The sequence below is a fragment of the Gymnoscopelus microlampas genome (assembly GCF_963454915.1).
Source record: "Gymnoscopelus microlampas genome assembly, chromosome: 9".
NCBI lineage: Eukaryota > Metazoa > Chordata > Actinopteri > Myctophiformes > Myctophidae > Gymnoscopelus > Gymnoscopelus microlampas.
Genome location: NC_139946.1, coordinates 48,797,190 through 48,810,944, shown reverse-complemented (window position 1 = coordinate 48,810,944; position 13,755 = coordinate 48,797,190). Strand labels below are relative to the sequence as shown.

General features: G+C 41.6%; 1 protein-coding gene across 2 annotated transcripts; it reads left to right on the top strand.

Annotated features, from left to right (window-relative positions):
* Positions 1 to 419: 419 nt before the first annotated feature.
* LOC311051997 (uncharacterized protein) lies at positions 420 to 4,792 on the top strand. 2 transcript variants are annotated; one of them, XM_084066746.1, is made up of 7 exons: positions 420 to 539; positions 1,500 to 1,580; positions 2,214 to 2,483; positions 2,947 to 3,195; positions 3,588 to 3,620; positions 3,969 to 4,223; positions 4,353 to 4,792. In XM_084066746.1, exons 1-7 carry the CDS (start codon positions 503 to 505, stop codon positions 4,367 to 4,369), a joined length of 942 nt encoding a protein of 313 aa, XP_083922872.1. In that variant the 5' UTR covers positions 420 to 502; the 3' UTR covers positions 4,370 to 4,792. The 2 variants fall into 2 exon arrangements, with proteins under 2 accessions (XP_083922872.1, XP_083922871.1); XM_084066745.1 differs by having other exon boundaries at positions 2,947 to 3,204.
* Positions 4,793 to 13,755: the final 8,963 nt, after the last annotated feature.

Below are 13,755 nucleotides of genomic sequence, written 5' to 3'. Positions count from 1 at the left end.
TAAACCATTTTGTAAGTGTGTTCTAGCTATGACTATGCCTTCTCTCTTTTCATGAATTATGGACATGGATTTGAATGTGAACTAGGAGGTAATTATCAATCCTATTCTATTCCATTGTGGAAAAACAATTATTTTACCTAGTGCTGACCATGATGTTTCAGTGTGGGTGTCTGGTGTGATGTGTGATAGGAAAGTCTCAGCAAGAATGAAAGGAAAGGTGTACGAAACGGTGATGAGACCAGCTATGTTGTATTATGGTTTAGGAAAGACAGGAAGCAAAGCTGGAGGTAGCAGAGACTAACATGTTGAGGTTCTCTCTGGGAGTAACAAGGATGGATAGGGTCAGGAACAAATACATCAGAGGGACGTTGTGTGTAGGATGTATAGGGATGTTACATGTGGAAAAGAGAAGATCTATGGATGTAGTGAAAGAGGACATGAAGTTAGCATGTAACTATGATTGTGTTTTTGTTTCTCTCTCTCTCTCTCTCTCTCTCTTTTCATGAATTATCTACCTGAATATGAATGTGAACTAGACAGTAAGTATATCAATCCTATTCAAATTCTCCAATTTGTCTCATATTTATGTGTTTTAGATTTACAACAAGTTTTCACAATAGCAGAACACAAACTAAATGGTTCATACATGTCTTTACAGTGACTTCTTATTGCATTGCGTGTGTGTGTATATGTGCGTGCGTGCGAGCATGCGTGAGTGCATGTGTGGTCAAATCACCAGCAGCTTATGTAAATGATTATGTACATATGCCGAGCATGATGTTAAGTTGCGGACACACATGATGCATTAGGAGGTGTTATGAGAGATGATCAAGTTCTCCTCACAGTACAACCAAAGTATTAATGTTAAATCTTGGCAAGTTCCCTTACATGGTCATGGTCATGAGCATCCTACATAACGATTCACTTAACTGGGTATTTATTTACCAATTTACCAGAGGCAAGGAGTTAATCTCTCGCACTGACGTCCTAGCAGTTTTAATACAAAATGAGCCTTTTTCATCATTGATGTGTAACGGAAAAACCTCCAAATCTATTGACCGTACTGTACTTTTTCATTGTTATATTGCACTATAACATTGACTGACAGTCAGTCTTTTATATAAATGACCACCCAACTCAATCCCTGTTGCTGGAGTAACACTTTGGAAAGTGTAAACATTCTCATCTCCCATTATTTATATTTACCATTATTTTGAATATCAAAATGTTTTCACTTGGACACAATCAAAACTTTAACATGTATTCACATTCATATGATTTTCTATCACTTTCTATCACTGTTTTTTAAATGTTACAGATAAACAGTATCTAGATATAAGTATCTAAACAGAACTAAAACAGTTGCATCACAGATCTTACTGGAAACAGCACAAACATTAATGTCACTTCTGCTTACAGAAGATGAGTCAAACTTAATCCTATGCTTGAATGAAAGAAGGTACAAACTGTCAGCTTACAGCTAAACTCTTTTTATGTAGGTAAAGAAAAAGCTGCAAAGTACCTAAGGTATGAGACAGAAGAGCAGAAGATTAACAGAAAGAAATCAGCTCGTCTGACTGGTAAGTCTGAAAGGAGACAGATACATTGAAAACTATGTTGAAATTCACAATACTGTGCATTAATCAAACTGTCAAATCAAAGTATTTATTATATGTAGGTACTATAATCAATAAACACCTGCAATATGATAAACATAATCTAAAAATATAATATTAACTAGAGGTTCGGGCTGCTATGCGGCCCTCACACCTGCATCACACCGCATATTCAACTGATATGCCCATACCATATATTAAATTGCTGAACAATCGGCTTCATTTACGGTCTGTAGAAACCGATGGCGTCACATTGTCCATTCTTTTTATACAGTCTATGATTATAACCCAGGTCAGCAGTAGACAGCTAAAGGGATAATTGTTAGGACAAGAAGAATCAAAACTCTGGACATTTAAAAAGGATTTGTATGTCCCTCTACACACGCATATTACAGTGACAAGTGAAAGATATCAAAGAGGAGATATGATTAATTGAGGATGTTAAAATGTCTGTGATTAATTGAGGATGTTAAAATGTCTGTGGTTCATCTAAACATACAGTGTACATCAAAGAGGAGATACGATTAATTGAGAATCTTAAAATGTCTGTGGTTCATCTAAACATACTACATTTTTTCTATCTGTTGTTGAAAAAAGACCCGAACTACAAAGTAGAGAAGCTCACAGAGAAGCTCACAGTTCAACTGAAGGAGAGAGAAAATCAACTGGAGGAGCTCAACCAGACACTGATAGAGAGAGAGAAGAAACTAGAAGAGAAAGACAAAATGCTGAACGAAACCAACAAACTACTGATAGCAATAAACCAACAAGTGAAGCAAAGAGAGAACCAACTGGAGATGAAAGATGAAGAGCTGAGAATGAGGAAGAAGGAGTTGGATGATCTCATCACTGAAAAAACAAATTCTAGTGAGTGATGACTTTTTATATGTTATGCAATGGTCCAATGGATAATGTACGGGTAGGTGGTCATTATTGAAAAAATAAATCCCGACAGGGTGATTATCCACCGACGCGGAGCGGAGGTGGATAATCACTCTGAATAAAAAAACACACTTATCTCATTGTAATTACAAATGAATATCATTGTAGATACAAATGAAATACACATACATTATGTGATGTTACTTATATTAGTTATAAATTATGTGATGTTACTTATATTAGTTATTTATGTGATATCACGGTAGCATAACCAACACAGAGTCTGTGGTTCGTCTAAACTTATGGACCACAACAGAAACAAGCCCCTGGGGCTTTTTGTGTTATCCTTTTAGCAAAACCTTTGACTGTGCTACCTGTACTGTTAACACTGTTGTTAATTAAGTATTCAATCAACCAATCATATTTGCTCTGTCTGTCGTTGAAATAGACCCGAGCCACCAAGGAGAGAAATTCATCGTTCTGCTGAAGCAAAGAGAGAATCAACTGGAGAAGATCAGCCAGACACTGGCAGAGAGAGACAAGAAACTAGAAGAGAAAGACAAACTGCTGAATGAAACCAGCAAATTGCTGATAGAAACAAGTCAACAGGTGAAGCAAAGAGAGAATCAACTGGAGAAGAAAGATGACGAGCTGAGAATGAGGAAGAAGGAGTTGGATGAGGTCATCACTGAAAAAAGTAATTATGGTGAGAACGTACTGATGCCTTGTTATGTTGTACACATGTATATTATGTTCTATTCATTATTTATCTAAGTAGACATTGTAGGAAAATTATCACATTCTTTGGTGTTTTCCTGGTTTTGGTGTGATGGTAATGATCTCTGGTATGAATTAGAGTTAAACTATCAGTTGCCTCTTGCTGGGACGTAACCCTAACCCTGATCTAGTCTGACTTGTGATATCATTGGTTATTTTAAGGTCACAGGGTCATAATGTATACAGTAGCGTTCAGATTCAGGGCTACTAATCTCACAGCTGCTAGTGAGAGGGAACACTTCCCTGAGATGCAGATGAACACAATCATTAAATGGACAAATATCACATGTGTTTTTCCCCAAAAAAACTCAGGTGTGGAAGAACTTCCAATTACCCTGACAACAGGTAAGACCTTCACTTGTCTGTGTCCTTTGTATTTTAATGCATAGGACCACAATGGAAACAAGTCCCCAGGACGTTTTATTTTCTTATCCTGGACGTTTTATTTTCTTATCGTTTTAGCCTAAGTATGTTCCTGTGCTTCCATGCTGTTTACATTTACGTCTAATAAAGTATTCAATCAATCAAAAGACCCTGAAATCAAACCAAGGACAACAAAATAATACAACGTTGATGTTGTGTTTGTTCTCAATCATCGAGGTCATTAAACTTTAAGTGCAGTGCAACTCTACTTGTGTGAGGGCAGAAAGCTGGATTCAAATAACATAATAGTCTGACTTTCTATTTTACCAGAAACGAAAGCTAGCTTCGTGGAGAAGAACAGGACTGACCTCATTAAACGCATCACAGAGGTTCTGGGTGTAATCGACGATCTTCTTGGCAAAGGCATTCTGAGAAAGGAGACGTACAACGAAATCAGGGGGGAAAAGACCAGGGAAGACAAAGTGAGAATGCTGCATGACATCATATCTCTGAAAGGAAGAAAAGCCATGTCAGCATTCTACGATGCTCTGCAAAAGTGCGACCCGTTTCTTGTTGAAGACCTGGGTATGAAAATAACAATACATTCCAGATCTCTTCTTTTTTTTATCTATGTTGGAGTTCTGTGTGACATTTTTTTGTTTCTAGATGACGGTCATCATTGAGTGTGGCATGTTTTTTTCTTTTTGTTTCTAGATGGAGGTCATCGTTGATTTCAGAGGAAACAGAGTGAAGATGCTCCTGTGCATCGATGGAGACACGGTGGAGAGAGTGGCCCGTCTTAAACTGTCGGAGTCCATCTATCACAAACTCTCTCATGGATCAACTAAACCTTCTCACTGCTTACTTAAACGATTCACACCCATACATCCTTAATAGAAATAACTTAGTTTAAACATTAAATAAATAATAATCTGATCAAATCTAGGAATATGGTATACATTTGGAGAATACATTCAGACTAAAAGTGATATCCATTTTTCTCACATGTGCACCAGTCATCTACTAGAATGTATTATTGTTTTACAATGGTTCAATTTCCATAATTAGTAACATCTATTACCATCATATATTACTTTATGTTACTTTGCAGCCAGCCACAGTCTTCCTTTTCCGAACCAAAATACAACTGTAGATTTAACTCCCTTCTGTCACCATGAGCGAAAATCTCAGACACCTTTTAGAGATGAATCAAAATGCTCTATTTATTAAATTAAGACACACTGCTAACACTCTCAAATCTATCGGTATAGAGCTGGTTAAAATAATATCCTAATAGAGGAGGTGACATTTACAACCATTAGGACATACAGTAACTGTTTTGGATACTTCTCCTTCTGTATAGGCTGTCATGTCGAGACTCCTATTCCATTATAACAAGGATATTATTGCATTATTCTGTTTTGTGTTTTTTTTTTATCTAGCTCAGGATAACCTCTACAGCTAAACTGAAGTTATGCAGACCATTTCTTTGGTGTTATTTCATGTATAATTGGAGGTGCACATTGATCTTTGTATTGTTCGTTGATTGTACCTGATTTCACTAATGTGCGGAGGTTTAGGACCAACATGACATGACCTGCATTGATGTGTTTAACCACCACCCCGCATCCACATTCTGGGGGGAACATTAGCCAAATTTTGTTTTTATTTAATGCTTTAGACATTTGGCGTAGATACTAAAAGCGGTCTCAGTTCCAGCTTACTTAGTGTAGGAGCTAATATATATTATACTCATGTATATGGTGTGTGTGTATGTATGTGTGCACTGGGTTAGATAATCAAATGCTGGATACTTGTAGACACCGAAATGGTACTTGGGTGGTGGGAGTGTCACTTCTCTAACGGTCATTTGCAATGGTCCTCACTCTGCTCACCGGCAGGGTCATAGATATATATAAAGGCTAGATGGCTCAAGGGGGCGTCGCAAGCGTAGCTCAACCGCGGCGATCTTGCAACAGTCATTCATAACATTATGTCTATGGCCATGTATTATTGAAATAACCATAGCGTGCTCAATTTTCATCCGATTTTCAAACGGTTTGGTTTGTTGTAAACACCAAATATGTAGTTATGATACTGCATGCTTATAATTATAATCATGGATTTTGTATGAAAATAACATTAAGTATCATAGTATCATAACTACGTCTTTGGTGTTTACGGATGAAAATTGAGCATGCTATGGTTATTTCAATAATACATGGCCATAGACATAATGTTATGAATGACTGTTGCAAGATGGCCGCCATTTGTGGCAACGTCGTACTCCATTGGCCAGCAGCGCGGGTGAGTCATCTAGCCTTTATATATATCTATGGGTAGGGTGAGCTGTCCACAAATTACACATTGGACTTGGATAATGCTACTAGCCCTACTAGCTTAATAATGAATTAACAATGAATGCCCAGATGTATACATATTATTGGAAATATTTGTATTATTTCATGTGATATAGAAATTAAAATATTTTGAACTTGAGCTTTTCATAGTGGACGTGAATCCTTTTAGTGAAACTTTTTTTGTGTATAGAGTTCATACTGTATAATGTTGTCTTGGTTTAACTGTTTTTCTTTTATAGAACTGTTATGTCATGGTCAGTAACCTCCATATTTAGTACTTCTCATAACCATCTGCTGCACCAAGAACCAAGAAGAGTTTTATTTTATCAATCCACTAATTGCTTAAATACAGACAATACCTTTAAAACACTGCTAGTTGTCATAATACATTTCGCTTACATACAATCGGATTGAAGAACTAGAGGAGGAAATCCATTCAGAGTATGGACTGTCATGACAGCCCTTGGCACCTCGGCACATTTTGGCGGACCGCCCTAAGCGCCTCAAGCTGCTAACTGAGGCGTGGATGGCCATCCCTACATCTTTTGGAATTCCCAGTGAGAATAATACAACATTATTGTAGGGATCATCACAAAAGAAACTCCGGCACTCTATGCCAACTCTCCATAAAGTAACGCTGTCATTAGGTTTTTAATTTGTCACCCGTCAGTACGTAGGCCTATTGTTACACACAGATAAAATAGGGTCCAAATAGGGTTAATTTGGTTACACTTCTAAGCGATTTAACTCTGACACATTAACTTTTTTTTTAAAGTGTTAAAAATAGAATTGTAATGTTTAATAATATTCATCACGCCAGAAGGAAATGTTTGGATCGGTGCGGTGCAGCGGCTCTGGTGCAGCGGATTTGGTACAGTGCTCAGGTCATGGACCTGGTGAGACGAAGGAGGAGCCCGGCCAGGAGGCCACCCACAGAGCCTAGTCCCTCCACGTGCCAGAGCCTCCCCGTGTTCAGGCAGAGTAGTTCCGGAGAAGCGGACTGAGTGACCCTGTCTTTCCCTATAGGACTGACCCTGGGTAGACCTGGGATGTAAGTTGGGGCTTGATCAACCCCGGCTGGGTCACCTGGGCGAGGGTGTATGTTGCGAGACCCGAAACACCCTATGACCCCAGGCTACAACACTGATGATACATCCCAGGTGCATCCTTGTGATGTATTCTTTATAGATCTTAACGTAGGAGCGTTTTTACTGAAGACATGTGGATGGGTACAGTGGTGGACAGTCACTAAGTACCTTTACTTAAACTTTTTTTTAACATTTCTGAATTGTCTTTTTTTACATTTCAAATGTACTTTGTAATTTTGAATACTTTCGTATTTACTTGAGCAAATTGTCCACCACTAGCAGTTTACCTTATCAGAATGGCTAGTGTATAAAGCAGTGCGTCGGGACCCATTTTCAAGTTTGGATTTCCTAGAGTTCTTTCCATTATTATGTCAAAACCAATGGTATAAAGGGTCCATTGAGGGAAACAGTTTGTACTTTGTACAACCACTAACTTTGCTGCACATGGCTTATTTTTCAACTGAGACACATGCCCTTCTTTGCAAGTGTCTTCAGTGAAAACAAAGAACTGCTATAGACTGGTGTTTTTTGTTTTATGTCCATGGCAGTGCAGCGTCCACACCACAATTGCAACAGCCAATGGTGAATGATAATAAATGATTTTAGTTGTAGTGCTTGGTGTGAATGAATCTTAAGCGTTGAATAATTGTATTTCTTTTTTATCACGCAGAAGTCTTAAATGTGTCCACAAAAAAACACACTTATGTTTTTTAAAGTTATGTAACATCATTTGTTTTGTGGAGTTTAGCAACACAACATTATTGACATCAGACTGAGAAACACTGAAGTACATGGGACACTGTTTGGGGAATAAGTGCAATCTGCGGTTTTGGGGAATAAGTGCAAGATTAGCCATGATTAGTGAGTTTTATCTTATGATCCAGATTCTGTAGCTGACAGACAGCAGTAATGTTTGAGTTCCACTTCTTATAAGGGATGTACAAACAGTAAACCTCACCTAAATATGTGTCAGAAAGTCCTTACTTATATCAAACTAGTGAAAGTGGCAAACAGGATTGGGACTTTTTGAAAATTCTGCCACTATATTAATTAATGGATAAAAACAGTTGGACCACCTAATTGTCTCCGCCAGGCCGAAAGGCATGGCGAGAGAGTATGTTTTGTACCCTGTCCGTCCGTCTGTGTGTCCGTCCGTGTGTCCGTCCGTCCGTGTGTGTGAACTGCTGGCTCATGTCCTCCAGCCACTTTGAGCCAGGAGGTGGCACAACCTGGCTCAAGTGGCCGGGAGGAAGGTGAGCCAGCCACCTCTGTCTGTCCTCACTGCTCTTCCTCCTCCACCTCGTCTTCCTCTGCCAGGCTCCCCAGCGGTGCATCATCTTCCTCTGCCTGTTCCCCCACCGGTCCATCATCCTCCTCCATCACCACCTCATCTTCCTCTGCTAGGCCCCCCACCAGTCAATCATCCCCCTCCACCTCAGCTTCCACTACTGATCCCACACCACAGAACCCCCAAAAAAGAAAAACCATCACCGATTTCTTCGAGGAAGTGCAGAGGAGGGAGGAAGAGCGCCAAGAGCGTCAGGAGCAACGTCACGCTGCCCAGCAGCGCGACAGCACTAGGTTCCTCAACCTGTTCGAGGAGCTGGTTAAATCCAAAAGAAAGAAATAATGTTTTAGAGACATTTATTTAAGTTTATTTTAATAGAACGTTTTTTCTATTAAATTGGTATGCGGTCCGGTTTATGGCTGGCTCAGGGAAGAGGACGCCCCTGCCATGCATAGTCCACCATGGGCACCGTTGGAGGTGTGGCAGGCCCAAGGCCTAACAGGAAATAACTGTGTGAAATAATTGTACTGTCAGGATTTTGTATTTTGAACGCAATCTGTTATGAGCTTTGCCGTCACTATTTTGCTGTCACTATTTTTGAAAATGAAAAAATATTATTGGTATTATTGGTATCTTATATGTGTATCGCATGTGGGCAGGCACGTGATGTGCCTGTGTGTGTGTGTGTGTGTGTGTGTGTGTGTGTGTGTGTGTGTGTGTGTGTGTGTGTGTGTGTGTCTGATAGCCTTCTATGGCTTTCTCATGATGCTCTGAATTCACCACAGCCAATACTCATTGCGATTCCTCTATCTCCCCCTGCCTTTCCGACCTAGCAGTCCCTGACAACGACACGCTAGTTTTCACCATCAAACAGAGCAAATCATCCCAGTACCGCTTAACACCCATCTACCTGTTCCGTCTCAATTCCCCAGTCAGCCCTTTTGAACCTCTGGCTAACTACGTCCGCACCAGATTGTCCCAAAACGCCCTACCGTCAGACCCCCTCTTCATTAAGGATAAGGCAGAGATGCTCGTAGGCCTGCGTCCTGCGTCGCTGACGCACCATATTGCGAAAGGACGCATTCATGACAACTCTAGTGCGTCCATGGGACGCAGCTCCGATTAGCTCCGATAATATATAATATTTGTCAGCTGTGATCTACATGGACTCTCTCGGTTAGGCACCGTTGGTGGAGAAGTATAACTCTCCGGTTAGACACCGTTGTACTGGAGAAGTATAACTCGGTTAAACGGCGTTGTGTGGCAGAAGCAGCAGCACAGCCCCTCGCTGTTAGTCTACGCTACTCACACACAGAGAGAGAGAGAGACGGCATGAGGACCTGCTCTTAAACGTGTTAAAACGTCTTGGATAGACCACTGTCTGGAATAATAACTGATCATCATACATACAGGTCTACTACTAATCTCTGTTGCTGTTGTCATCTTAAATTGACCAGCCAAAGTAAAATCCCCGATTTTAGAGTGTTCTCCCACTTGCTTGGAGATCAGAGTGATGTATGTGGTGGATTAATGCATGTTGCCAATCAGCTGTGTAACATTAGCAGGTTAACGATGGCTCGTTGATCCTATGCATTTGACCCTGATTTGACCACAAAGGCAAACAAAAGCACTAATTAATGGCAGCTGTAAGTAACCGGTTGTCTATCGTCTGTGTCTTGTGTATGTTTAATAGGCAACTGGATGTTTTCTGTAGCTTAGAGATATCATAACAATTAATTCCCTGAAGAGGGTAGACCCTCTCCCTCATGCTAAACTTAAAGTGACTTATAAGGTTCCACTTCTCCTCAAAAAGACAACTTTATTTTCCTTTCTCAATGACAAGCCTAATAGTATTATTGCATGTTGACTATGTGCAATAACTGCAAGCCAATGTTCATAAATAAATCCACCTGTTGCCCACTACTAGTATTTCTTAACATAAGGTGTGCTAATACTACAGAATCATATACATTTGAAAAAATATATTTATGATTTTTTAATATATGTATATATATCGGTATCGGTCTTGAAAAGCAGGAACGGGTCGCACTGATCTAGATCTGCTATTTTCACAATATGTATCTGTGGAACTGAATCAAACTAAATTAAGTGCCTCAACTCCTAATTCCTCAGGGTGGGGGGTCCCCAGTTAAAATATGATTATTTTGGGGGGTCGCTGCCTGAAAAGGTTGAGATCCACTGCATCAGGATATAATGTACACAGTCACACACGCATAGAAGATATGGAGATTGGAGATCAAAGAAAACGATAGGGGGGGGGACGTGTAATTGGGGACCCATAAAATGTCCCTGGGACCCATCTAAAAGACCACCCTTGCATCCCAGGACCCATTACATTGAAAACCTAGCAACATCACTGATAAGGATAAGGATAATTCCTTTTAACAGGTCGTTCATGAAAGTCCTTGCGGTCTTGTTTCCAATGAGAACCTGTGAGCAATTGGGGGTTAAGAGTCTTGCTCAGGGACAAATTTCATTTCATCGACACATATGCTGACCTGGCCTGGAATCGAACCTGGGGCAACCAGGGCCTCTGGCTCCCTAGGCGGGTTCACTAACCATTCAGCTATGGCCGCCCCCTTAATGAATTAATGAACATGGACACCTTCACACCTCACCTGTTCATTCACACCTCGCCCTTCTCCACATTTTGCATTGTCTTCATGCTCCCTACTCTCCCTCACCAGCACGCCGGCGGGTGCAGCACCGCACCCCACCCTCCCAGGCACGGCACCATGCCCCTCCCCCGCACCATTCCCTCGCTCCATCTCCCTACACCCCCCCCCCCCCCCCCCTCCTCCCCCGGGGCATCAACGGTGCTCGGTACACCTCCGCACGCTCCCCGTCTCCAGACCTCAGCTGTTCTCCCTCCTGTCTTCCATGTATGCCCAGGTCTCCCACGCATCCACCAACCCCACCAACACCAGTCTTTCCACTGGAAGAGACTGCATGAATGTGATTGCCTATTGATTACTCCTGTGTCTTTCTGCTGTTGCGGTTGGTTTGTGCTAGTCCTCTAATCTTTTCTTGTCTTCCAACAGTAAGCTAACTTTTATATTCTTTCTGTTATACTAATGTGTTTGACAAAAGTCATAAAGTTGTGTCACTTTACTGTTTATCCTTAGTATGTTGTTTGACAATATGTGATTAAGTGTTGTGTGCAGTGGTGGAAAAAGTCCCAAATGTTTTACTTCAGTAAAAGTATCAATAATGCAATGTAGAAATAATTACAAGTAAAAGTCCAGAATTCAAAATGTAGCCTACTTGATTAAAAGTACAAAAGCAGCCCATTGGTATTAAAATGTACTTAAAGTACCAAAAGTAAAAGTACTGCAGAAGGTCCCATTTCACAAGTTATAAAAAGTATACAACTTAGTTCAGCTCCCTTCCCAGCAGCCCTCATACCCCTTGGCTTCAACCCCTTCCCCGCACCAGCCTCATCCTACACCCTAGCCACAGGTACCCCAGCCGCCGCACCTCAACAGGATGCAACCCGCCCCTCTCCAGTCCCCGGTTCCCTCCGCCAACAGATCATCTCCGGTACGTACATTGATCTAGCCCAATTACTCCAGCCCTCCGCATCAGAGAGTTCACCACCCCCCTTGGTTTCCTAGCACAGCTCCGCCAGTCCCTCCCTTCCCGGTCTCATGACCTCAGCCCCGTTGAATTCGCTTATGCATTCTCCTTATTCAGAGACGTCCTGTGCTCTGCATACCCTGGCCCCCGGACCGAAATGGACCAATACCTCACTACGGTACTGGATCTGGCAATTCAGTTCGGCGCACAGGATTTTACAATTATCACGTCCTGTTTGCCTCGCAAGCAGTGGCCCGCCTCCAACAGTTTAACCAGTGTACTTACTGGGGGGCACAGGACCAGGAGCTATATTGTAGCCCCCCCCCCCCCCCTGTTCAGAAACCACTAGCAACTCAGGAGTGCTCCTTTCAACTTCTATAAACAATGGCTGCTATGCAAGCAAGGTTGGTATGTGGAGAACGTGGAGGAAATGTTTTTGTTTATCAGGAGTTTAGGTACCACCGGCACCAAACAAGAAGTGGCAATATTCAGTGGGGGTGCTAGCGAAAAGATTGTAGGTCAAGAGTGATCACAAACATGTTTGATGTGGAACATGACAATCCAAACATTCACATTCTTGACTTCAATGACCATGCACATCCCCCGGACACATCCATGGTGAACAGAACTCAATTCCGTCAAGACGTTTAAGCGGAAGTAAGGCGGGATCCAACTGTGCCAGAAAGGCAGGTTTATAATGCAGAATTCGTAAGAGTGCGTCGGCAGGCCCAGCAAGTAGGTGACAGACCGCAAATTCCAGGGTTTTAACGTGGTCCGAACCTCGATGCATAGAGCCAGGTCTGAGGAAATGCCACCTATCCCAGGTACTGCAGAGGACGTGGTGATCGGAGGGCCATGGGCCCAAATATGGGCCCAAGAACATTTCCTTTTGCATGCTGACAATGCCTGGGGCATAACAGCATTTACCACAGACGACAACCTGATAAAGCTCAGACAATGCAGAACCACTTATATGGATGGCACTTTTAAAAGTTGTCCTCAGCCATACACTCTCTCAGTCTCACTCCCTCAGCCTCTAGCCTGCCTCTATCCTGCCTCTAGCTCTGGTTCAGATGAACTTCAACGCTCTTCTCAATGCCAGACATACAGTACCATACGTGTTGTGGAGGACTACCCCGAGATGGAGGACTTCTTCACCTACATGAGGAACACCTACATCAGACCTGGAGATTTATGGATGTAGTGAAAGAGGACATGAAGTCAGTTGGTGTAAAAGAAGAGGAGGCAGAGGATAGGGTGAGATGGCAGATTCGCTGTGGCAACCTCTGAAGGGAACAGCCGAAGGGAAAAGAAGTCATTCATGTGAAATTAAAGTTTCTGTTCAGAACAATTAAAGATGATTTACATTTACATTTTTGTTCCTATGCACCTTTCCACCTGCAATGTGGAATGTCTTTGAGAGGAACATGGACCAAAGGACAAATAATCATGTTGAATGTGAGTGTTGTTGTAAAATGTTTGTTTCCATTTCTATTTTCTATTCCTTTTTGCTCTATCTTTAATTGTTTACTTTTTCTTTCATGGTAGCTTACCACCGCACCATGAACGATGCAGTGAAGTGCGCAATTCTTCACTGTGGCTATTCCTCCATCACCTAACAGATCGCCAGACACTGACGGAAGAAAAGACGATGATGGCCAAGATGATCCACCAAGACGAAAGAAGTGGAGGGACCTAGAGAGACGCGCCTTCTTAGACTGAAGGGTCAGTATAATGATGGAGACAGAAACATTGAGTCCTACTGGAGAGCAGTCAGTCACTGT

What these genes read in the sequence shown, in the direction of transcription:
- LOC311051997 (XM_084066745.1), top strand. Translation starts at nt 503, where the DNA reads ATGAATTATCTACCTGAATATGAATGTGAACTAGACA. An exon ending in ATATGAATGTGAACTAGACA is followed by an intron (nt 540 to 1,499) that starts GTAAGTATATCA and finishes CTTTTTATGTAG; the next exon opens with GTAAAGAAAAAGCTGCAAAG. An exon ending in GAAATCAGCTCGTCTGACTG is followed by an intron (nt 1,581 to 2,213) that starts GTAAGTCTGAAA and finishes TGTTGAAAAAAG; the next exon opens with ACCCGAACTACAAAGTAGAG.